General features: G+C 40.5%; 1 protein-coding gene across 1 annotated transcript in view; it reads left to right on the top strand.

Moving 5' to 3' along the window:
- The first annotated feature begins 7,967 nt into the window (after positions 1-7,967).
- The window catches only part of LOC128868192 (uncharacterized), a 72,066-nt gene continuing 54,063 nt past the window's right edge, over positions 7,968-25,970 (top strand). Inside the window, exons 1-4 of the mRNA XM_054110017.1 lie at positions 7,968-8,418; positions 8,563-8,688; positions 16,975-17,064; positions 19,824-20,006. Of these exons, the coding sequence (XP_053965992.1) occupies positions 7,968-8,418; positions 8,563-8,688; positions 16,975-17,064; positions 19,824-20,006 (850 nt within the window). The remainder of the gene's footprint in view (positions 8,419-8,562; positions 8,689-16,974; positions 17,065-19,823; positions 20,007-25,970) is intronic.

The following is a 25,970-nucleotide window of genomic DNA, read 5'->3' on the forward strand; positions in this document are numbered from 1 at the left end:
GTGTCGACGTCAAAATGGTTTTAAATTGAGTCCAATTTGTACGGCTGTTGGTAAGTTGGCAGTTTTGGGGCCTATTTTCGAGTTTATTATTTATTGTGATTATCACTGGCGAATGGTCAGAAGAAAGATCCAGGCAGGATTTACAGGTTATCTGCAGGTACGATAGACCTTTGATGACACAAAAATCAACAAGGTCAGGAATCTTTTTTGGGTCTGAAGGCCAATAAGTTGGCTCTCCCGTTGAGAAAACTTTCAAGTTCATTGATGTCGTTGCGTTGTGCAATTCGCGTCCCTTTGTTGTCGTAAGCCGAGGACCCCATAGTGTATTTTTTGCATTATAGTCACCTCCTGCTATAAAGCGTGCTCCCAGGGTTTTAAAAAACTTAACATATTCTTTATTTTTAATTTTGTGTTTAGGTGGACTGTATATTGCAGAAATAAGTAATGCACCGATTGAGTCTTGTACTATGACATTTGTTGCTTGAATTTCTTCTGTTCTATAATGTGTAGATTCATAGTGCTTGATTGATTTCTTTATAAGAATAGCAGAGCCTCCGGAAGCAGATCCGTCAGGATGCATTGTGTGATAGAAACAGTAGAAGGGAATATTGAAAAAACTCTTTTTGGTGAAATGGATTTCTGATACTAAGAAGATGTCTATATCGTGTTTTTGCAAGAAAATGTTTAACTCATTTGAGTGTTGTGACAGCCCATTTGCATTCCACAAAGCAAGGTTTAATGGCATGGAATATGGGGCTTTTGGACAAGACTTACTAAAAGGTTTGTCATGGCAGTCTTTGGCTCATTACATCTCTTAATAGCTTCATCATTTCTCGGATTTCGCTGATCAAGGCGTTGTTTTCGTTGGTGTTTTGGTTTATTTCATTACTAGCAACTTGTACTTGTTGGTGGCTTGGATCATTTTGGGCGCTCTGAGATGGCATTATCTTCTTCCTTAGTGCAGGAAAGGTACATATATTTTTTTGCAATTATAATATTTTTTTAATCAACCCCTTAATTTACAATAAAAAAGGTGGCAACACCAACTGAATATATTTTTTATTAAAGCATGCTTAAACACCTTTAAGTGAAAGTGCCTATGTCTCAATATTTAATTGAAATGTGTAATAAATTGCGATACTCTTTGAATTGAAAAATAAGTGGCAACGCCATTCTAAAGTAAGTTTTAGTTTAAATGTCTCCGCTCATAATTTGCGTGATACCCACATCCTAAAACTTAATTCGTCAGTATTTTTATTAACCACTTGCACGGTATGAGTTAGGTGGCAACGCCATACACAAATAATTGTAATTATAAGCTTTGCTCATTCCTTTAAACACATTTCGCTTGAAGCTCATATTCCAAACTCTAATTAAATTTTGTTAATATTAATTAAAATTTTTCTTTAAACTCAATTGGCAACGCTATTTAAAAATGTTATTGGAGTAAACCTATCTTTACTTTTATTCTAATACATTCATATAACCGTACATATATTTTTTTGGCTGAACACCGATTAAAGATTTTATTAAAGCATGCTTAAACACCTTTCATTTGATGCTTATATCTTAATATTCAATTGAAATGTGTAATAATAGGACTATGAATAAGTTCGTGCGGTTTTTTTTTCGAAATTTGAAACTTTATTGACGTAAAATGGTTACAAATTTAATATTCAAAATATTGTCCATCGCTTACTACTACTTTTTCCCATCTTTCTGGCAATTCACGGATTCCCTTTGTGAAAAATTCGGTCGGTTTTGCCGCAATCCACGAATCGATCCATTTTTTGACTTCATCGTAATTACGGAAGTGCTGGTCAGCCAGGCCATGTTGCATCGATCGGAAGAGATAGTAATCGGATGGCGCAAGGTCTGGACTATACGGCGGGAGGGGTAGGACATCCCATTTGAGCGTTTCTAAGTATGTTTTGACCACTTGTGCAACATGTGGCCGAGCATTGTCATGTTGCAAAATAACTTTGTCGTGTCTATCGGCGTATTGCGGCCGTTTTTCTCGCAGTGCTCGGCTCAAACGCATCAATTGTCGTCGGTAGACATCCCCCGTAATCGTTTCATTCGGTTTCAGTAGCTCATAATACACAACACCCAGCTGGTCCCACCAGATACACAGCATAACCTTCAGGCCATGAATATTCTGCGCCGACGTCGATGTTGAAGCATGGCCAGGGTATCCATACGTTGCCCGACGTTTTGGATTGTCGTAATGGACCCACTTTTCATCGCCAGTCACAATTCGATGCAAAAAACCCTTTCTTTTGTGCCGTTGAAGCAGTTGTTCGCATGCCATAAAACGGCGTTCAACGTCTCTTGGCTTCAATTCATACGGCACCCAATGGCCTACCTTTCGGATCATTCCCATGGCTTTTAAACGTTTGGAAATGGTTGATTGATCAACTCCCAAAGTTTTTGCAACCTCTTCTTGCGTTTGAGCCGGATCTTGATCGAGCAATTCCTCCAATTCGGTATCCATGAACTTTGGCGGCGCACCCTCGCGTTCTTCGTCTTCCAAGCCAAAATCACCACTTTTAAAGCGTGCAAACCACTTCTGGCACATTCGCTCAGATAGAGCATGCTCACCATAAACTTCCACCAAGATACGATGACTTTCGGCTGCTTTTTTCTTCATATTAAAATAATGAAGAAGAATTCCCCGCAAAAACACATTATTTGGCACGAAATTCGACATTTTCAAGTGTGGTAAAAATATTGTTGTTTACGCTTCAAATAAAAAACTTATACTGACGTTTGTGCCTTACGACAGTAGCTCTCCAATGAATGTTTGGAAATGTGGATCGATGGAATAATAATCAAGTTACGCCATCTGTTGTAAAACCGCACGAACTTTTATTCATAGTCCTATTAAACTCCATTTTTTGCAAAAAACTTCAGGTGGCAACGCTACAAAAAATACTAAACATTTTTTCTTGTTATCGGAAGTTCCGAGTAGTTCATTTTTATTGAATCCTAATACAATTTCTGAAAAAAAAACAGAAATATTCTCTTTATGTCCAAGTTTGAAGCAGCGAATTGAGAAATCCCGCAGTGATTTCACGCACCTTTTCATCTCTAGTAAAAAGCGTAAAAGGAGGTGCTAGCGCAAAAATGGATGATGTAACCATATTTTTGTACCCATGAGCCAAATCAAACTAATAGAGTTGTTGTGTGTAAATGTTAGAGTGACGGCTATGATGTCTGGTAGGTTGGTTGTTGATTATGGAGATGCACAGAGAAGTTACTTCAGCAAGTGAGTTGAAGTCAATTTTCTACAAAATAACAATTAAAAAAACAGGAAAAACTTTCTTTTTCATATGTGAGTTTATAAATCGAACTGTGAGAATAATTAAAAAAAAAAAGCATGGAGAAAAAGTACATAGAGTATTTGAAATTATTTGTCTGAATGAAAAGATGCATAGTAGAAAAGTAGTCAATAGCTTTTATGAAATTTCTAAAAAATAAACGATTAAATAAATCTAGAGGCCAAAAATGCAAGCTGTTTGAGCGGGAAAAGCAAAGAAAAAGAGCGCTACGGCAGAAAAAGCAGCAAAACTTGTGTCTTTTGTGTCCCTACAAAAGAATGCAAAAGAATCATTTAGAAGACGCTTCGGCTTTGAAATAATTGCAAGGAAAAATCGCTTTTAACTCTCATTATTTTAGCTGCATAAATGACGATTAATTCTTCTTTTAATTTTGTATATTGAAAATTAGTTTCATTTAAGCAGAAACCCTTACAGACCTTTTGCAGGTTCTGAATGGCTACTGAGGCTTTTATAGATCAAACTAGCGTTTGAAATTGCTTTGCGTTTCTAATTTCATTTGCTTCGGCTATTCTTGAGCTGTGAAAATTTAAGGGGACCGGCTATCTAGAGCTCGAAAATTTGGGGTATTTTCAGGAATTTTTTTGCGGTAAAAAATGTTTAATGTTACAATAAAAAAAAAAAATTAAAAACGATATTTAATGGGATCCGGATTTGAAGGTGATAGTATAATTTTTCAAGGCCGTACATTCATTAATTAGAACTTAGAAACTCCTGAAGAGAATGGGTTTGGGAGGTAATATATCCACAATAAAAGAAAAGGATTTTTTTCCCATTTTTAGTTCGGAGATGCCTTTAATCTTAAGGTGCTCAAATACGCTTCTCTTTCAACTAAAATGGGAAGCAGTGGTATGCACAGGAGCACACTAATGCGTCAGTTGGGCATTTTTTCATTGATCCTGTTATACCGACGCAGATGAGGTGGTACAATTTGTTGAGATCATTTCAGACAAAGAATCCTCTTGTGGTTTTGCAGTAACTTTTTCAAGATGAGATTTCCAGGTGGGTGTTTTGTCAAGGTTGATACAAAGGTAGTTCGCTTCTGTGAAGAGTTGAAGAGTCGATTTATTTAGGACAGGATATTTAATGTTAATGTTCCTTTTCCCAGTGAACGGCACTAGTGAAGTTTTCGAAGGGTATCGGCGCACCATTTGTTCATTGTACTGAGGGCTTGTTGCATAGGGCTAGAAATTGTCTTCTTATGCCAGCCTACTATGTGTATATATTACCAGGTCATCAGCAAAAACCTGAGTGTGGAATTCTAGATTGTTCAGTTTGATCCTCTATTATTAGTTCCCAAAGAAGAAGAGAGGAGTTACTCTCCATTGCGGGCAACCTCTTGTGGTCTTGATAGACTTTATTCTTCCTCCTAATTCTACACTGATCGTTCTGAATTCCAAAATTGATATAATCCATTTTATTATGGATTCAGGTACGTTGTTTTCAGATAAGGCATTGTTGATTGCCTCATAGGATATATTATCGAAAGCTGCCATTATTTGAAATGGTATTTTTTCGGCTCGTGAGCAACATCCAACATCGATATCACTCACGTAGAATTGACCTAACTCGTTGCACTTTTTTTTATCGTACTCTTTCTCCTGAAAAATAAGACCTTCGACATTGAGAAGGAATCCAAATTTTTCATCGATTTCATCCAACCGTACGAATCTTCCGTTCATTTTTTGAAATAGTCGATCAACTTTTTCTTCCAAGACCCCTTTCATTTCTTCGATGGCACTCAAACCTGCATCAATCGAAATCTCGCCAATCATATTTTTTATTCTTCTTCGGCGTCTTTCACTTGCAACGTCACATTTTTGACATAAAATTATCCCTTCCTCGAGTGAACTATCAACGATGGCCTCGCTTTCATTTTCGTAATAATTTTGAAGAGCCTTCAAATCTTCAGCAGCATCGTGAAAATTCATCGTGGGATCCTGCAGCCTCTTTTGAACGCGGTCAATTCGTATTTATTATTTATTCCAAAATCCCAGCAAAATCAAGAAATCATACTTTCACATTCGGTTGTTTAGTTGCTGGGCATCACTTCTTGCTTCACTTTGTTTCATTCTTGTCTTCGGTCATTTCTTCAAGATCTTCCAGAATTTGATCCAAATGGCGATGCATGCAAAGATGTAAAATGTCAAGAAGGGGGACGGTCCTTCGCTTTCTACCTCGGTATTTTCTGTCGATCGCACATACTGCTTTCTCCGTAGCGCTCGCGCCCCTCCACGCTGCTCGAAGTTTTTCAAGTCACCGACAGTCATCGGCTAAACCGGCTTTGACTTTAAGGGGGTGGTAGGGTTTAGCGCTAAAAAAAAACACTTTTTTTTTGAATTTTTTACAGAAATATGGCTTAAGATACTTTAATAAAGTTGCATGTTATTGTACATCTTTTCAATAAGTTTTTAAAAAATATTAATAATAAAATATTGACAAATAAGCCCATGACAGAGTTTTTTTGGAGATATGTTTTTCGAGAGGTGCTCTGCGGTGCCAATCGGCATCACCTGAAACTAAAAAAGTCGAATTTTTCAGTTAAAGTATGACGTAATGCTCCCCCCCCCCCCCCATTAATAAAATTTTTTTTTTTTAATTTTTGTATATTAGTTTTGGTGGCAAAAAAACGTAAAACGAGCATTTTTGGCGAAAAATTTCGCCATATTTGTAAGGGAAAAACAACCTTAAAAAAAAAAAAAATAAAAAAAAAACAGTGTGGGGGGGAGGTATTTTTGATTTAGAAAACGTGTGCCAAATTTGAAAAGAATCGGTTGAATAGTTTCGGAGCAGTGATTGGCACCGACTTTTAAGAAGTCGTTTCGGGAAAAACGCGTTTGAAAAAATGACTCTGAAAAATTATCGATGCTCCGCATTCGAGGTAGAGTGCCTACAAAGGCTATAACTTTGAGAGTTCTGCTCCGATCTACTTAAAATTTTGACACAACATTCTTGAAATGATTTACTATAAGATGAGTGAAGAAAAAAAATTTCGATTTTGTGACCCTACCCCCCCCTTAAACAGCGTAGAAGGGCGCGGATAGTATACGTTTCAGTTTTTCTCGCTGGCGAATATGCAGATTACAGAGTCGACTATCCTGACTTCTTGTATCTTTAATTAAAAATGAAGTTTAAAAACATTAAATATACAAAGTTGAGGTGTCACAGGTGATATATGCACCCTGATGTTGCCATATCCACAGACTTGAGTAGCAGCCCGCGTATTTGAATGCACAGAATCGCATATTGGAGTCAAGCTGTATTTAAAAATGTAAATTCTATGATAAAAACGTTTGATGGTTTCTGAGTTTACCTATGTACGTCGTTTGTGCAACACTGATTGACCACTGCTTAAGTGGAAAAAGTGCATTGCTACAAATAATGGTTACGGTACATGGAGAGAGTGAGCCGCGTATAACATTTTACTATACCAGTTAAAAAGAATGGACTCAAGTGCTATATTTATCCGTATGACGCCCATAGCTTGGTCATCAAACACATAACGGCACATACTTTCAAAAAATAAAGATTGCGCAAGTGGCTTATGAACGCAGCATCGTAGCCACTGTGGTGCAAGTACATCACTTTTCGAAAGGCTGTCCTGTACGTCGCTTAATTGCTTCGGCACGTTTGACGCCAACCCACCTGCCTCCAATCTTGTTGATCGCAAGACAAGGCCTTTCGCCAGTCGCAAAATTTGCATAAATACTGTTTACAAGTCACTCATTTTACTGCCAGCGAAGCACTTAAGCAAAGGCACAATTAACCTTCGACGTCGCCTAGAAAAACAACACAGAATTTTGTTTGTTTATTTTTAGTTTGGTGCTTAGTTTTTACTATCCAGCTGTGCGGAAATTTTATTAATTACAAAGTTTTTTTTTGCTTTTTTAAATGCCCTTTTCATTATTTTTCGTTGCAGATGCGCCAACAATCAATACTCAGCTAAGAAATTGACGACAACAAGTCAATAATGAGTCAATGACGAGCCGAAAAAGAAACGACAAGGATTGTGCAATAAAATTTTACGGCGGCGTCAAACTCGGAATTCACTACCAAAAAGAACAAGGGAGGAGGAACTCAAATAGCAGTAAGAACAATTTAACTGCCGTCAAAGCAAACTGAAGCCTCCTCTCCAGGAAAAGTTACTCAATAATTGATTTGCCTTATACTGGTGATGCCCGTGCAGAAAAAGGCTGCAAAGCAGTATAGCGCAGCGGGTTGTTGTGGCGCACAGCCATCGATCATTTTTCGTGTGCAGGCAGAGCAACTGCGGGAAGAGCCGCGAAATCAATAACAAAACAGCTAAAAACATCAACGGCGAGGCAACCAAAATGGATGGCCTCAACTGAGAATGCACGTGTGGCAGCGCAGCACAGCAGGCCACAAGCAAGACATCAGCAATAGCAGCAACAACAATAACAAGAAGAAGAAAGGCTGCAAACTATTCGCAATCGTTAGCAAAAGGTGGTCATATTTTTTGGTGCTTAGCGCAAAATTTTCCTAATACCTGGCAATACATTTCTAACGGCATTAGTGAAATTTTGGGAAGCAAAAAATCAAAAGCAAAAACAAAAATCGACAAACAACACCAGCCGCTAAACAACACATTCCTTAGTTGGTCTCACGTTTATGCCATTCGCATTGCTGCCGTCGCTGTTGCAGGCCTACAAACGCCATGTTGCTGGCAACATGTTGTGTACGCAATTTGTAGCAACAGTGTTGCTGTGCTGCAGCATATGGCACAGCAATGCTATACCACTAACCACAGCGCGCACGCACAAAGCGTCAATCGCAACAGCAACAACAACAACAACAGCAATATTAACGAAACATGGCACGCACATCGTCCTTCCCAGCGATGAGACCGTCGCATCAACAATTGCCGCCACAGCCGCTTTGGCAACGATACATAACGGCGAGGTAATTGGTGCCACATCGTTGGCAGCAGCAGCCGGTGCAGCTGCCGCTATGGTAAATGCAGAGGCTGATGCGCACATCGTTCCGACTGCTAGCAGCAATGGCGTCAACTCAAGTGCTGGCCGTCCAATTGTTGCGGCAGCTGCTGTTGAAAGTGGCAATAATGGCGATTTTGATGGTGGTGATTTTGGTGATTTCGGTGGCAGTAATGACGGCATTGTTGGCGGTAGCAACGGTAATTTGAGCAATCGTCAACCTAATCACGGTAGCAAGGGCAGTGCGGCCACTGCTGGTGCCACTAAAATACCAATGCACATTCCGATCCAACATGGCGATGAATTGCTCAGCAGCAGTGCCAATTTGCTGCTGGAGCCAACTGGCAATATTGTCAATTTGACGCGGCAACATGATGGGGATATATTTCGTACGACTGGTGAGTACCGAAGGCAAATCATTTATTTTCTTTTCTTGATTTGACGACTTGGTTTATTTACTTTTTCCTAGTGCTACAGCAGAGTAGGTCCGATTGCCTTATACGGCAGTTGGTTGCTGGAAGATAAATTCAAAATTAAATATTGTTGATATATCATAAAATGGAGTTGGTGAATAAATGAGGGAGATGCCTGACTGCAACAGAGATTGTCGACCATTTTTGGCTTTTTTGAAATATTTTTACAAAGGTTTAGAAAATTTACGCCAAGAGGTAACAAGACAACTCTGGCTTAGATGGGGTGTACACAGAACTAAGTTGCTCATCTATCTAGAATGGCCCACCATTGGCATAGGAGGTGTGCCATTTGGCCGATATTTTGTTCCATACGTAATTGAGCCATACCAATATTATCATAATAAAGAGAAATGACAATAATTTTCTAAAAGAATTGTATTTCATTCAAAATCAACACCGGCCCTTGAAACTTAACCACCTTTTATAACAGCCCGAGCGCTTTAAAGAACGAAATTGCGTTTCCCACTATAATAAAGTGGTCTGCCAATTTTGAGATTCATTGAGAAAGCGGCCCTTGAGTTTCATATGCAATGTTGTTTGTATTTTTGTTAGAACATTAAAGTGCCATATATTATATAAGGCCAATAAGAGTCATAAAATGGCCGAAAAATAGTTTTCTTGGATCCGCAGAAGAGTCACTTAAGAATCCGAAATGACTTGTAAAGTCTGATCAATTTAGAGTTATCGGATTTTAAATTGAAATAAAACAACGAATTCAAATTGATTGGGCAACCTTTATTATTTTTGTATAGAGCTAATCATTGTTTTTATTTTCTAAAGTCTCTTCGAAATGTTGACCACAACTGCGCCGTAACTCGGCCAGCCGTAAACACCAATTTTGAATGACTCGCTGGAGAACTTCGATAGGTCGGTCGGTATCTCGTGAATAACTTTAGTAATGTTGGCTTCCAATGCCTCAATCGAAGTTCCTTTCGCCACAAAGCTTTTAGACTGTACATACCCAAACAAATAAAAGTCCAAAGGTGTGATATTACACGATCTTGGTCGCCAAGCTACTGGTTCAAGACGAGAGATAAATTACACACCGAAACGACGTCGCAACGACGCAGTAAATCCATTGTTTCACGGGCTGTATGGCAAGCAGCGCCCTCTGCCGTCTTGTTGAAACCTGATGTTGTGGAGATCACAGACTTCAATTTCCAACAACAAAAAGTCGTTTAGCATAGTGCGATAGCGTTCGCCATTCACTGTTACATTGGCGCCAGTCTCGGTTTTACAGAAATATGGGCCGATTATTCCTCCAGCCCATAGGTCATATAGCCGCACTAAACGGTAGTTATCAATGGATGTAATGGCTGTTCTTGAATGTATTTCGGTTGCTCTTCAGCCCAAATAGGGAAATTTCGTTTATTGACGTAGTTGTTAAGCCAAAAATGGGCCTCATCGCTGTACACCATAAGTTGGCCTGAGCACGCGATGAACTCTTTTCACACTGCGTAAATTTCCGTAATAAAATTGCATTTTTTGTAAACATTATTGAGGCGTAAGTTTTTCCGTGATGAAATGTCAATGCCTGTTGAAAAAATTTATGTATTTAGTTTGCCAGTAGTCACGCGTGATCTACAAAATAAGCCTTATGAGAAAAATTACCTCCGATCAGAGTCACATATGGCTCATATTCAGCCTCATTTGGTGAATGAATTGAAGCTCAAATAAGGGGTAACTCACAAGAGGGAAAACACATTAACTGCAGACTCCCTTGCCATTATAAGTATAAGCGCTCCGAGATTTATATAAGTATATAATTCCCTACGGTTCCGCGAAGGAGCAAAGGGCCACAACAATCTTCCTCTATTCTACTCTATCAGAGGCAATCTTCTTCAGCTCGTTTCAGCATTTCTTGGTTTTCTTTATCTTCATCTCTAAACTCCTCCTCCAGGTAAGCAAGGATTCGTCGGTTTCCTTGTGGATTCCAATCAATTGCCGTTAGTGTGATACAACTTGATTCTCTTCTAAGAATGTGCCTAAGCCAGCTCCATTTCGTTTTCGGTATTTCCGTTCGTTTTGGAGTTTGCTTGGTGTCACTCCTCAGCCTGCTGTTTGGTATGGTGTTGGACTAGAAAATGCATTTCATTTGGACATTTGCATTTGTAAGCTTTGTCCGCAGGCAGCGATTCACAAAGACTTGTAGGCATTGCCTGTCTGTAACTGCAAAGTTCCAAGTTTCGCAGCCATACAATAGAGCTGGCTTGATGTTCGAATTGAATTTTTATCTTGGTGTTTCGTGTGATTGTAGATGAGCACCAGATGTTTTTAAGGGAACCGAAAGCCTGCTTGGCATTTTTTGTGCGGTTCGTAATGTCTTCTTTTCTTCTTTTGAACCACCATTTGGAGATATTATGCTGCCAAAGTATCCTTTTGTTACTCGTTAACTCGTTTCAGCTCGGTAACGTCCATCTCGAATCTTTGTGTGCAGACGTATTACTTTGTCCCTATGCCCGTTTAGTCCCTATGTTATTATATTCTGTGGCAAGCTACTCACTATTAGTAGCAATAGTCTCCCAAGCGGGTTAAAGTTGAACTGAGCAGCTGAATGTGTACGCATTTCACTTGTCTGGTTACGGGAACCGATATGTATAATCTTTCGTTAGACCTTATAAAATTATCAAAACCGAAGTATTTCTTCGTGAGTCTCACGCAAAAACTTTATACATTTCGCATGAGGCGGTCAATTCAAAACTACGTATAAGTAGAACTCAAGCTTAACGTTGAAGCCAAATAATAGGCTCTGCAGATCTAAAAGATCACAAGTAGACTTAACTCAAACGCAAAAACCCATAGCAAATTATCCCCTCAGGAGATCAATAAAATATTTCATTAGAACCACAAGATGTATAGTCTTCTGTATATTAGTTTATGGCCACATAGCTTGCAGGAAATAGAGCAGCAACATTATAAATTTCTACGTCTGGTACACAGCAGATACTCGACGCGTCCTTAGTCGATGCATATTCTGAAATAGATCTCTGAATACTTAGCGCCACTTATATTTAGCTTTAGCATCAGGTCCTGGTTGATCTAATTGTAAAAGATCGAATATGAATGTAGATATTCCAATAAAATTTTTAAAGAACTAAGTTCCCTACAACTGTCACTACCTTTCCAAGTAGGCAGGATCGGAATGTGGGACAAATCTATAGCGAAGCTGGTACCTCCGAATTCACTAACGGCTCCAAGATGGAATCGAGAGTCGGAGCAGGGGCTTACCAATTTACCTATTTCCTTTAAGCTATCGAACACTGCTAATGTTTTTAGTAGTAGCCTTTGCGATTCTGCAGGCATGCAGACTGCTAAGAGAGCTCGGGAGTTAGGGAGATATTTTTCCCGCGATATTTAGCCAAGCCGTGATCAAGGCACTAACGCTGCCATGGTTGAAATCCAATTCGGTTAACTCCTGTGAGGAGGAGATCAAATATCGTGGGTGTACATGTAACAATTCGCTGATCTGGGTTCCAGATTATAGGAACATGGAGAGAATTTAAATTCCTGATGAGCTTGCCACGAAAAGGTCAACTGAATTGGTCTCAGAGGTCTCCTATGCACAACTTATTTCTCAGGAAAGCGCAGAAAAGAGGAAGCTTCATTTCATTATGTGATATTTCGTAAATCCTTTGGCCCCAGTACAATAGATGGAGGTCTCAGAAAATCCTGAGGACTCCTAACCATTCAATTTCCCAACTCCTAGCTGTGTTTAGCGGTCACTGAACGATAGGCGCACACGCAGAAAAGCTGGGTTTACCATTTAACCTCCATTGTAGAAGCTGTGTGGGCCTTTCAGAGTAGAAGACTGTTGCGCACTTTCTCTGTAAATCTCCGGGTTTGGCAGCCAGACGATTACGGTCACTAGGTGCTCCTTTCTTCGACAGCCTGGGGCAGTGCGCCAACCTAAATCCCATAAATATTTTTCATTACATCAACAGGCTTAGCTGGTTGGTGATATCTACCCGTTGAAGGTCTCATATTGTTATCAAAACTGCGCTTAAGTGCTACTTGGGGAGTGTCCGAGTGGTACTTCAACCACTTCACTTACCTTCCTATCTACACCTGCCACAAAAATGTGAACGAATTGGAATTTGAATTTGTGCCGAGTCAAACAAGAATTAAATCGCATTCTACACCAGAAAAAAACTGTTAAAAATATTCCACGTTATACGAATAACAGAAAAATCTCATCGACGAAGAATATTTGGTACCAGCAACCAGAACCAGTCTGCATTCGTGATATTGATTACTCTGTGGCTCGCTAAAGCTATTGCGCCCAGGGTAGGAAAAAGTTGCTCTTGAAACAGTTGGCTTTGTGAATACCTCAGAGGGCGCATTAGGATCATTCGTCCAAACCATTTCTCCCCTTTTCCAACTCTCTAGTAATCAACAAAAAAAAAGTGCATACTTTATTTAATCACAGATTTGGTTTATCATACACTCGCATACTTTTATGGGAAAACGAAAATCTGTGACGAGTCGAGGCAAAAGTGGCTCAGCTACATAAATCAATTGCACAAAAATTATGTAAAAACTGTTACGTCAGTTCGATCTTAACTTCCTGCAATTGTAGCAGAGCAGTCGCATTTCCTGTTTGTGCCGGGAATTTGAGTGATGAATTTGATTGTAGCAGCTAATTGGCGCAACGTGCAACATGCAAGAGAGCATGAAAATATTCGCTTGTTCAAAAATATGAGCGCACAATTGTAAATATATTCATAAAAACAACTAGTCGCACAAATGCATACTCGGCACACGCACACAAATACTTCAACAAATAGGAAAAGTAATTAAAAATACCCTGGTGGAAAATCCACTGGTTGCATGGTACCTCTTTCTCAAAGTACGAGTAAAAGCATAATGGTTAGATGGCAAGAGGACCACGGGCGCACCACAAGTAGCACTCTTTCTCTGCCGGATCTCCCCAGCTGCTGCAATGAGAGTTGCACGGAAGTCCAAGCTTCTCCGCATGCGCTCCGATCACCCAATGACGGGAGTTTGGAAATTGAACGGCGGGGGATCCTCAGCATGTTCAGCGTCCTACTTCTGTCGTACTAAGGCAAAGTGTTTTTGAGATAGCGCGCGATAAGCTAGACCTCCATTTGTCTTGCACTTTTTAAAGAAAGAAATTGTGCAGCTACCCTTTAACAAGGGTCAAAGGGGACCCAGATGTCTGAGATGTGGACAACTGAAACCGGTGCTGTCGACCCTTTTCTAACAAGCTCGTCGGCAAATTCATTTCCCTCTATGCTCCTATGACCTGAAACCCAGATAAGAGAAAAATTTCCCGCACATTCGAGATGTTTGACCACCAGTTGACCTGAAGAGAGCAGCAACAAGGCGACCGACGGGACCTTGATCGTAGCTTAACTATCGGAAAAGATATTTATATCTCCCTCCCGATAGCGATTCCTAAGCATTCTGTACGCCCGCAAGATTCCGAAGACCACTGCTTGAAAAATACTATTAGCTTTCGGCAGTTTAATGGAGGCTGAAATAGTGGCTTATCTAGAGAAAACCCCTGCTGCAACACCTGATTCTATCCTGGCTCCGTCGGTGAAAACAAAGGTACCTATGTCCACGCAGACTCTCTTCTCCTGCGAATCTCGTCTGCTTCGAAAGATAGCCCAAGCACAACCCTCACAACCCAGGGGGAGCGCTCATAGGAACGTCCCAGGCACTCATAGGGGGCATCTTTGGTTGCACCGTCCTTCTCTTCCATCGGAGCGTAGGCGCAAATGAGCGAGATGTTGAGGAACCACGCTGTGATGCGGATCAGTGCGAGAGGCTCGTCCAGCGCAGTGAACGACAGTACTTGGCGACGATGTTTCTCTCCCACTATAAATCCAACACTGAATTTGCGGTAGCAGTTGCATAGGGTTTTCCGACGGAGGTGTTATTTTCATATTCAAAGAAAAATGCTAGTTTTTAATAAAAATGATCGGATGTTTATTTCATTATAAAGAGGAAGATATGCCGTTAATAGTACAAAATAACATCAGGCAAATGATCACCACGACCACGCTTACAGGACAATATCCTTTTCATGAAATTTTCCATAACCGAATTGCAAAGTGGCTGCCCTATGTTCTCGATAGACTCACGAATTCCATCTTTGAGGTCTTTAATCGACCCTGGACTGCTGGTGTAGACCTTCTGTTTCACATGGCCCCAAAGAAAAGAGTCACAAGGTGTTAAATCACAAGATCTCGGTGGCCAATTGTGATCACCTCTTCGTGAGATAACACGGTCCGGAAACTTTTCCCGTAAAAGATTAATGGTTTCGTTACTTGTATGGCACTTAGCGCCGTCTTGTTGAAAATAAACGTTGTCCAGATCAATACTATCCAATTCCGGTCATAAAAAATCGTTAATCATCTCTCGATAGCGCAATCCATTCACAAATAACACCTGTTATTGGAAAACCCTTTAGTAAACGTCGCAAGGTCCAATGCTCTGCTGTCCTTGCCCTGTCCATCCTTTGCTCTCACGAGAACATCAACCTGCCGGGCAGAACCACCTTCTCCTTTAAGGAACCAGACATTCCAGGTGCATGCCCTTAATTCTTAGTCCTTAGTTTGTCTACAGAGGTCGTCGTCAGAATAAGCAGCTCTCATCCGAGGCTTTGTTGTCGCTTTCATTCGAGAAGGATTTTTATGTGGCGGGTCCCAAACCCAGTACACAACCAAATATCCTGGACTAGTTCGCCTTCTCGTATTAATTCGCTCTCAAACGGATGTTTGGGAGCTATCCAGAGGATACTTTCGCAAAGCCCGGAAGTTATGAGCTGCTTGGAGCGTATGCAAAAGAATCGTCCTGGACACTGCCAAGTGAATGACAATCAGGTGCTTTCCCACTTGCGTGAACTTCTACACCCGGAACCATGTAGGTAAGGGGTGGACGGGTTAACAAAAGTTTGCTTTCACATTACAATTTTTTTGCTAAGCAAAAGCAGTTATTATTGCTTTAGCCCAAATATTCCCTGCAGGGGCAGTATTGCATGCATCCGAATACTGAAATATTTTGAAAATTTTGTTTTGCAAAAAAGTAGCAAAATACGTATAAAAGCTGACCAAAGAAGGCAACTAATAATAAAAAAGTGATCACCTACTTGAAAGCGCCTGTTAAGCTGGCGACAACCGAACAAACTCAATGCATGTAAACACTCCATAAAATACGTGCATCCGTGCAACTCTGCATATGTATGTGTGTGAAATACTGTAGAGTGTTGTAGGCTCGTAAATATTTACAAGAAAATTGCCATCCTTGCACTTCAGGCCAGCCCACTGCAACATCTTAAAAGTAAATTTACATAAGCAAATCGGAAAATTGCTTACGAAGAGGTGTAAATGATGATGGCTCTGGTATTTGGTGGTGACAACGAGTGGCACGCGTCACATTGAACAATAAATAAAATTGCTCAGCAACAACAAGAACACAGCAACTCGCAAACAAGCGTTAAACGCGCTAATCAAGTTGTTGGTGTTGTTGTACAAAATGTTGCATGCCAACGAACTATCACCTCTATGCGCATAAATTCCATTGAATAAAGACACATGCAAACAATGCCGTTGTAGTTTGAATTACAGCACCGAGTGATGTCCAAAATAACAAAAAAAAAAAAAAAAAAACAAATTAAAGAAATAAAACTTAAAAAATGTATCTCTAAGTGAGTGCAATGTCAGTGCTAACAACGGCCTACAATAGTGCAACTCCAGCGCAGCGACAGCTAACAAAGTCGGCGATAATAAACTTTTCGACTTAGCGGTGAAAAAACTAGTAAATTTTTGTGTTTGTCTTGCAACAATAGACAAAGCAGCGCCGGCAAAGTGGGCATAAAAGTTGTTCACCTACTTGAAAGTGAGCGCAAATAGACTGGGATTAGCGTATTGGCTGTTGGGCATTTCACATTTCAGCACCTACTGCCAAACACCTCTTTGCGAACTGGGTGCGAGTGGGGTACACTAAATGCCACTTTGTTAACACTTTGCCCACTATTTACTCAGCCATTGACTGAGTGACGTTTTTACACATACATGCATACATAAACGCATATCCACATGCATACATACATACATGCATACATACACACATACATACATACATACGTACATACATACATACTCGTAAATAGTGCATTCAAACTGAGTTTACTACTTCTTTCTATGTATTTTCTTTTCGTTTCTTTTCATGCTGGGCCATCAAAAGGCGTGCACACCTGCAATACGGACGCTTGTGTGGGATTGTCAAGTGGAACGGCAGGAGTTGATATCCTAACCGGCATTGCTGATAAAGGCGGTGAGTTGAGAGTACGAGTATACTGGCATATATGGACCTGAGTGTATTGGGTGGGTGCACAAATAGATAACCGCGGTTGCGCAGCGGATGGCGTTGTGTGGTAAATGTTTGACAAAAATATTAGATCAGAAACGCCACACAGTTGAGGTATATGTAGATAACTCTTTAAGCCTCTAATACCCAGGAGCACCTTTGGTCGGGTTGAACAAAAATTCCTCTAAAAACTACAAAAATAAAAAAATTATGAAAAGGGAAAACCCAAAACTTAAATAATATATGCTAGCATGTGTTCATTCAAAGCCCATGAACTTTGCTTATTTCGATTCGCAGAAAATTCAATTCAAAGTCAAATTTTTCAGTGCTCGGGCAAAAAAATTAAATTTATTGAACCAATGATTTGCATTAAAAGAAAAAATATAGTTAATTTCATCGTACAGAGATAAAAACACACTGGTGAGTAGAAAATTTAGAGGAAGGGAAGCAACTAGACAGGTCGAAGAAAAGAAAGAAAGAGCTTTGGATTAGAGGATGATGGCCAACGTTCCCACGACACGATGATGACCAACGGTTCTACGCTACCGGAATGACTCGGATTTATATCCGGCCAAGGACTGTCCCTCCAGCAGCATTCCCCATATCTGTATGGGGAATGTTTATTCTTCTACAACAACAACCAACAATGGCGATTTACACTCACCTGGTGTGCGATATTTAAACCCGCAATATCTGCAGGTGTAGCGAAAAAAAGTGACAGTCTAGATGTGTTAACCTTTGCCCGACGAGAGCAAGGCAGCTGAGAAGAAGGTGCTGGGATGATTCCTCCTCGTCCTCCAGACCGCTTCTGCAGAAAGGACTTGAGGCAATCCCAAGCCCCACCGCAAGGACACCTAACGGATAATGTTCAGTAAGGATACCTACCAAATTCGATAGCTACGGCTTTGTTATCCTTAGAAATTTTCTCGAGCGCTTGCAATCTACTCGTAGCCAGAAGGATATCGCGACTGTGCACGTTTGCGCACAGGCCCCGCGCTCGCTGAGTTTACACGAGGCCCATTTTTCCAGTAGCAGGCTACAGATTCTCAAGGAAACCCCAATTCCTTCATTTTGCGATGAAAACGGCTCGAGGGTCCTCTGCCTAGGCAGCTCATCAGCCCAGCAGTTTCTCTCAATGCCGCTGTGACCGGCAACCCAAATGAGCCCAATATCGAAGTATTCGGAGAAGTCAGGCATTTTCTGACTAATTTCGAACACACATACAACGAGTCAAAGGACCTAATTGCTGCTTGGCAGCAACCGATCCACTGTTTCCTTAATTGCGGCTACCTACGCTTGGAAAACATTACAACGCTAAAAAATACAGTGGTCCGGAAGCCTCAATTTGAGCTTAATGGGGAGCTCTTCCCAGAATACTATCCCACTAACTCTTTCTACCGGCGGCCGCCATAGCCAAATGGGTTGGTGCGTGAATACCATTAGTAATTCAGGGAGAACGTAGGTTCGAATCTCGGTGAAATATCAAAATGAAGAAAAAGTTTTTCTAATAGCGGTCGCCCCTCGGCAGGCAATGGCAAACCTCCGAGTGTATTTCTGCCATGATAAAGCTCCTCATAAAAACTATCTGCCGTTCGGAGTCGGCTAGAAACTGTAGGTCGCTCCATTTGTGGAACAACATCAAGACGCACGCCACAAATAGGAGGAGAAGTTTGGCCAAACACTTAGAAAGGGTGTACTCCCCAATTATATTTATATTGGACTCTTCCGTCCATCTTCGAGCCATGAAGCATGAGGCCATCTTCAGATCGCCATACAGTATGACTTGTTGCGGAACAAAGGAAGGAGGCATCTGAAAACGTTTAGATCTTACTACTTAAAATAGAATTACTTAGAGAATAAAAACCGTTGGCGTGACTTCTTATTTAAGAAAAAAATCTCATTATTTTTCCCCCGAAGAAGTTTTAGTCCTTATGCAAATACCTGCGCATCTTCGTTGATTAACTTAACACGTTCCCTGTCCGCTGAGCCACATATGGTTCAGGAATCGTGCACCTGATAAGCACTGATACGTTCCTGAGCCATATATGTGTCTGGAGGTATATGAAACTTCTGAAGCAAATTATTCAACTGGCGTAACGGAACTGTACAGTTTCTGCACTGGACGTGCTGGTACGATAATAAAGTAAAGAAAAACGCCGGGACATACGAAAAAATATTTTTATTTTACGCAGAAATCACAAATTAATTTTAATTATTTATTATTGCGACACTCCCAGGCTTATCCAAATCAGCAATCTCGGGGTCACGCCCTATGTAAGTATCATAATTCCAGACAAAAATTTCTTCTGTGCACAGTTTATAGATTTTCAAGCCGTATTTATGAGCTTTTGATGGGTTGTAGTGACGGAAAGATATACTGCCTCTAACCGGCATCATCGGCTCGTCAATGACGATACATTCACCAGGTGTTAGTAAGCTCTTCCAGTTATTGATAACAAGGTCCAAAAGTGGTTTTATTTTGTATAGACGTTCGTTTTGATCCCTTGGAGCTTCATTATCAACAAAGTGCCAGCAACGTAATATTGACGAGAACCGATTATATGACATGTTTACGTTGTGAAATATTGGACTTGTCGGTCAATTTTGCATTTTTGTATTGGGACAGGGAACGTGTTAATCAGGCAATTTTTTCCTTCCAAATTAAATCAGAGGAATCTGACTTAGATAAAAATTTTGTTAATAACTTTTATTATTTTTCCACCTAGGCAATACTGCCACTGCGCATTCTACATTCACCGATATCGATCTGTTGGGTAGACGTCCCAAGTTTCCCAAATCCGGAGATCGCTCCGCAGGTCGGGATGCGAGTGAGAGTTGTCAGTGTCGCTGTTTGCCCTATTTGAGCACCTACCGCGAGGATTTGGGAATTTGCGTCGATGATATACATGGTAAGTTAGCAAATTTTTATTGAAAAAATGTTGGTTAAAAAACATGTAATTAGAACTCAAGTTACACATATAAACATACTCCGTTATTATTTCTTGCGTGTGTGTTTCGGGTTTTTTTAATTGTGAATCGTAAGTTTCTATTTCTTATTTACATTTCACATTCTGTCAAAAAGGTATGCACCTAGAATTGTTCAATAAAACGCAAAATAATTGTTTAATCATCAAAACTGATTTCGTCGCCTTGAAAATAGGCTCCATTCGAAGCAATACGCATACGAGGTGTGTTCAAAAAGTATCGCGAATTTTGTGTTTTTTCAAAAATTATTTATTTGTTCATCAATATCCATTTTGTCACCTTCAAAGAAATCCCCATGAGATGTTATGCATTTGTGCCAACGTTTTTTTCCAATCTTCGAAGCACTTCAAAAAATCATTTTTTTTATCTTGTCCAGCTTCTGCTTCGATGCCGTCTTTATCTCGTCAATCGTAGCGTAGCGTCGTCCTTTCATGGGCCTTTCAGTTTCTGGAACAAGAAAAACTCACAGGGGCCAGATCTGAGGAATACGGTGGCTGTGGCATCATTAGTGTGTTGTTTTTGGCCAAAAAGTCGCGCACAAGCAACAAAGTGTGAGCAGGGGCGATATCGTGGTGCAAGAGCCAATTTTTGTTCTTCGACAAATCCGGGCGTTTCTGGCGGATTGCTTCGTGCAAATTCGCGCAATCGAAGAAAACGGTAGCAAAAATTTTACATTCGACCGAACTTGGCGCGCTTTTTTCGGTCTTGGTTCGTGCGGCAGCTTCTATTGAGATACGAATTTTGCGGCGACCCGTCTCATGCACAAAATCATTGAACAAATTGGAACGGCACGAGCCAATCGATATGTCTAGGTCCATAGCTACTTCTCTAACGGTGATTTGACGACTGGCCAATACCATTTTCTTCACTTCATCAATTTGTTTCGGCTGTTGTTGAAGTGCTCGGACGTCCGGCACGCTTTTCGTCGTTCACATCTTCTCGGCCTTCTGAGAACATTTTGCACCACCGATAACCGTTGCTTTGGTCCAAAGTAGCTTCTCCGTATGACACAGTCAGCATTCGGAATGCATCCGCGCATTTGATTTCGTTTTTCACACAAAATTTTATCCATCTTTTTGAATAGGTAAAAATCGAAGACGAGCCGAAACACGTGCAAGCAAAGCAGCTGTCGGCTTGTCGGCATGAGTGAGAGCCATGAGTACAAACATATCGCCACAAAAAAATCGAAATTCGAATATCGTAACATGCGAAAATTCAAAAAAACGATTAGTCCAGTCATCAAAGCACCTTCACCATCTTCTTCAGCTCTTTCAGCGAATTCTCCTTAATGGTCTCTATCGTCTCAAAGCAGCGTCCGCGGAGTGGCAATTTAAGTTTTGGGAAAAGGAAAAAGTCACAGGGTGTTAAATCCGGTGAATACGGTGGTTGTTCGATGATATTTGTTGAGTTATTGGTCAAAAAAGTGTTCACAGTATGAGCCTTGTGATACAGTGCGTTATCATGGTGCAAGATCCATGAGTTTACTTTCCACAAATTGGGACGTTTCCTAGGCAAATGCTCTCTCAAACGTCACATAACTTACAAATAATATTCCTTATTTACCGTCGAACAATTTTGAAGGAATTCCGAGTACACAAAGCCATGATAATAAAAAGAAAACGAGTAGCATGATTTTCACTTTTGACCGACTTTGACGTGATTTTTCGGGTTTAGGCTCTGGTTTGCATGTCAAACTCACATACCTACGTCTCATCACCTGTTATGATGAGTTGGAATTGGGTTATGGTTGGCTCCAAATTCACTTGCTCAAGCGTGTCTTCGTCCGAAGAAAGAAAGAAAGAAATTAAACTCTCTTGGAACGAGTCGAGCTGCCACGCTTCTCATGCCCAATCGATGGTGTAAAATGTTGCGAATTGAGTCGTAGACCCGTGTTTTTGAGCACACTTGCCATAAGCTTTCTGCAACATTTTCAACGATTCGGCACACGAAATCCCGTTCAAACACACACAATTTAAGGCAAATTCTTTGTTCGATATTTTTATCCATAGTGAAAATCGTGGAGCACACCTGCGGCTGGCTGATATAATTAAATGCCAAAAACAAGCTAATTGACAGATCTCACTCAAACTCTGCGACACTATAGAGGACGGTTATACCAACATGCCAGCAAAAAACAAATAAATGAACAATGTCCGATATTTTTTTCACAGAATGTACGTTTCATCGTCCATAACCACTCAGCGATATTTATGGATGTCTTGACTGTATAATTTTCCTGCACTTGTTTTGGCACTCTTATTTTGTTTATCATTTCGATTGGGGCCTATGATCTTTTCGTATGATAATAGACCCTTACTTTTGCGCACTTTTTGGGCGTAACCTTTTGACCTGTTTTGCAGCATCTCAGATTTTTTTGAAACAATGACACCATTCTTTGGCTTTAGTTTACGTCGCAAATCCTTTTTTCATCCACTGCCAGGTCTTCGATTCACCGACAAGGTTTCATTATACTTTTTTAAACGCGTAAATTATCGCACTTTTCGGACAATTCAAAATTTTTGCTTTGGCATTGAGCGACAAATGGCGATTTTCTTGCCATTTGCGCACAATTTTCTGCGCAAGCTCGCACTTAACCGAGCACATTTTGAAGGATACGTGGAAGTTGCAAAAAGTGAAAGCGCCAATTTCATAATGACAACAAACACCAGGAATGTGTGTACTTATTTTTTAACCACAGTGAGTTTTACGCAACTTATGAGTAAACACAATCGACTGGTTTTTTCGTGTGCATTTTTCAAACAAATTAGCTTAAGTCAGCTAGAAACGAAACGTAGGCTGTCGCAAAGGTACATAATTTGCACTGCGCGCTACTATTTTTAGAATACATCTTTGATATCGGATTTTTTTTTCATTTATAGTGAGCTTGACTCACTGAGTGAGTTGAGAATATGAAAAAGCCTGAAAAAGGGTTTTTACCAAGTCATATTTAACTGCCTATAAAATGCTAACCGACGCCTGACCACGCCGCGTTAAAAATTTTTGTATTTTCTTGAATTGATTCTTGCGATTGATTTTGATAGACTGCGAAATTTAGGCGTATCATTCTAACGCAACCCATAAACATTAAACGTCCATAAAAAGTGGCAACAGCTGGAAAAGAGGAAATTTTAACTCTCATGCAAAAACAAAAAACAATAAAAATAATCAAACGACCCACCTAGAACCGCATCAAATGAGAGCGCATAATGACACACAGTTAAATGCAAATTTTACACTTACGGCCGTTAATGGCACGGCAAAAAAAAGTAGAACAAGAAGCAGCAGAAGAGGAAGTGGTAAGTAAGCAACGTCGTGGACGTGGCAGCAGGTGGCCTGCAGAGCAACTAAGAGTTTAAGCCAATAGCCAAACCAAGTGCTTGTTGGCGGCAACATATCGAAGCTGCAAAGCAACATGGCAGCACTTAATGTGGCCATAAAAATCGAATTACCGCAACAGGAGCCATTCAGGATTGCATTTAAGTAAATATACGCAAACAAATCGAAATACAAGCGCTTGCAGACGTGTAAAAAACAAAACGAAAACATGACATCATAAAGTGGGCAGTTTTGAGCGCAGCGCACGCGCTTCCCAAGCGTAATCGCATACCCATTACACCTAAGCCAATTTACTGATGGCTGGCGAATTGCCAACACTTAGGCGCTTGCTCCCGAAACCACAGACAGACAGATTAATTGGTGTCCGGCATGTGAGGCGGCCTCTCATTACAAAAAAAAAAAAACCAAACAGAAAAACCGCAAAAACAACTTTGCAATTTTACGCTTTTATTGTGATATGGTTTTATTGCTGCAGGTGATTGACGGGCACAGCGGAGTTTGTGTGTTTTTCGCAAACATCTCGGCGCCGTGTTGCAAAGTGTTAAATCAAAATGAGCCGCATACATTACGCGTGTGTGCAACAAACCGCTTGCAGTCGGGCAACATGCTGAGTATGACGCAATTTATTGTGACTGCCACTGTAGGAAGGCATCGGATGCGAAATAGTAAGAAAATAAAATCAAATGAAAATTCAAATCAGCACCAAATTACTTGACTATCTGACAGCTACAGACAGCCATAGCAGTGGCCGCAGTTACGGATTTGCGGTGCAACTACGGGGCTTGCACACCACCAAAAAACTTGAACGCGTGCGGGCTGCTACCATTAAACAGTCCAGTTACTGCGCGCCTGAGCGCATTAAGATAACTTTCAACTCGTGTGTGTGTATGTGTATGAGTGTGTCTCACAAGCACCAAAAAGCTCACTTGATTTAATTTGTTGATGAGCGGTGGTGCTTGGACTTTATAGCGCCCTTTACCGTAGTTTGTTTATGATTTTATGCCACTGTGCGTAAAATTCAAATTTGGCTCTTTTGTCTGAATCACTTTTGCGTACTTTTCGTGCTGTTTGTTGTTGAGTGTAAGCAACGTATGTGTCTGGCTCGTTAAATATTTTATGGTAGCTTTTCAAAAACATTATAAACATCTGGTAAAATGTTGAAATGCTTAGTATAAAACAATTACGTAAGCATTTGGAAGCGGTGCTCGGAACTAGAAATGGGCGAGTGAAAGATTTTGAAATTTTATTCATGAAAATTGCATTCCACATAAGTAGACCTTTTGTGCTTTAGTGATATACGAGGGGTGCCTTTTATATGTCGGGATTAGAAGACAAAAACCAATTTTAATCATCGAAAATCACTTTATTGTCAAAATATTCTCCATGAAGATCTATACCCTTTTCCATGCGTTTGAACCAATTGTCGAAGCCCTTTTGCCACTCTGAATGAGGTACTTCCAAAACATGCATTCTGAATGCCGCAACCGCTTCTTCAGGTGTCGAAAAACGTTGACCTCTCAGTTTGTTTTTTAAGTACGGGAATAAAAAGAAGTCATTCGGTGCCAAGTCAGGACTATACGGCGGATGACCCATTAATTCGATGCTTTGGGTGCTCAAATGTTTGAGCCGATGTGTGAGAGCTCGCATTGCCCTGGTGAAGAGGGATCCGTCTTTGGCGAGTGGTTTTCCTAATTTCTTGGAAGACAACTGGCAAACAAATGGTTGTGTACCACTCAGAATTTACTGTTCTGCGTTGTCCTAGTGGTACGGTTGCGACGTGTCCAGTTTTTCCGAAAAAACATGCGATCATTTGCTTGGAAGTGCTTCGTGCGCGAACAACTTTTGTTGGATTTGGCTCATCTTGCAACACCCATACAGTCGTCTGCTGTTTACTTTCGGGCTCATACGCGTAAATCCATGATTCATCACCTGTCACGATGTCATAGACGTGAGAAACGAGCCTTTTTTTGAGCGATTGACAAATTGTGTGGGATCCAACGCGAACAAATTTTTTTGACAGTCAAATGTTTATGCAATATTGAATGTATGCTGGTCCCACTAATGCCTAAGATTGTCTCAATCTCACGATAGGTCACATGACGATCTTGCAATATCAGTTCGCGCACAGCATCAATGGTTTTCGGAACAACAACTGATTTGGACTACCTTCACGAAATTCGTCTTGGAGTGAACTACGACCAGGATTGAATTCACCATACCATCGATAAACACTGGCCCTTGATGGAGCTTCATCGCCAAAAAATGAATTAAGTTCATCCATGCAATGTTGCTAAGTTAATCCACGTCGAAAGTTGTAAAAAATAATCGCACGAAAATGTTCACGATTTAATTTAATTTTTGGACCGAGATGAATCTTTTAAGTTACTGTAAATAACACAAATAGCACTGGTATTTCAAAACGTTCTGAGTACGTAAAAGCCAAATAATGTCAAACTTTGCGATACAGCTGTCAGTTGCCAGATTGCAACACCAGGGTTGCCAAATCCCGACTTATAAAAGGCACCCCTCGTACGCATAGTTAATCACCCTAT

Source organism: Anastrepha ludens, chromosome 6 (genome assembly GCF_028408465.1).
Source record: "Anastrepha ludens isolate Willacy chromosome 6, idAnaLude1.1, whole genome shotgun sequence".
NCBI classification, from domain to species: domain Eukaryota; kingdom Metazoa; phylum Arthropoda; class Insecta; order Diptera; family Tephritidae; genus Anastrepha; species Anastrepha ludens.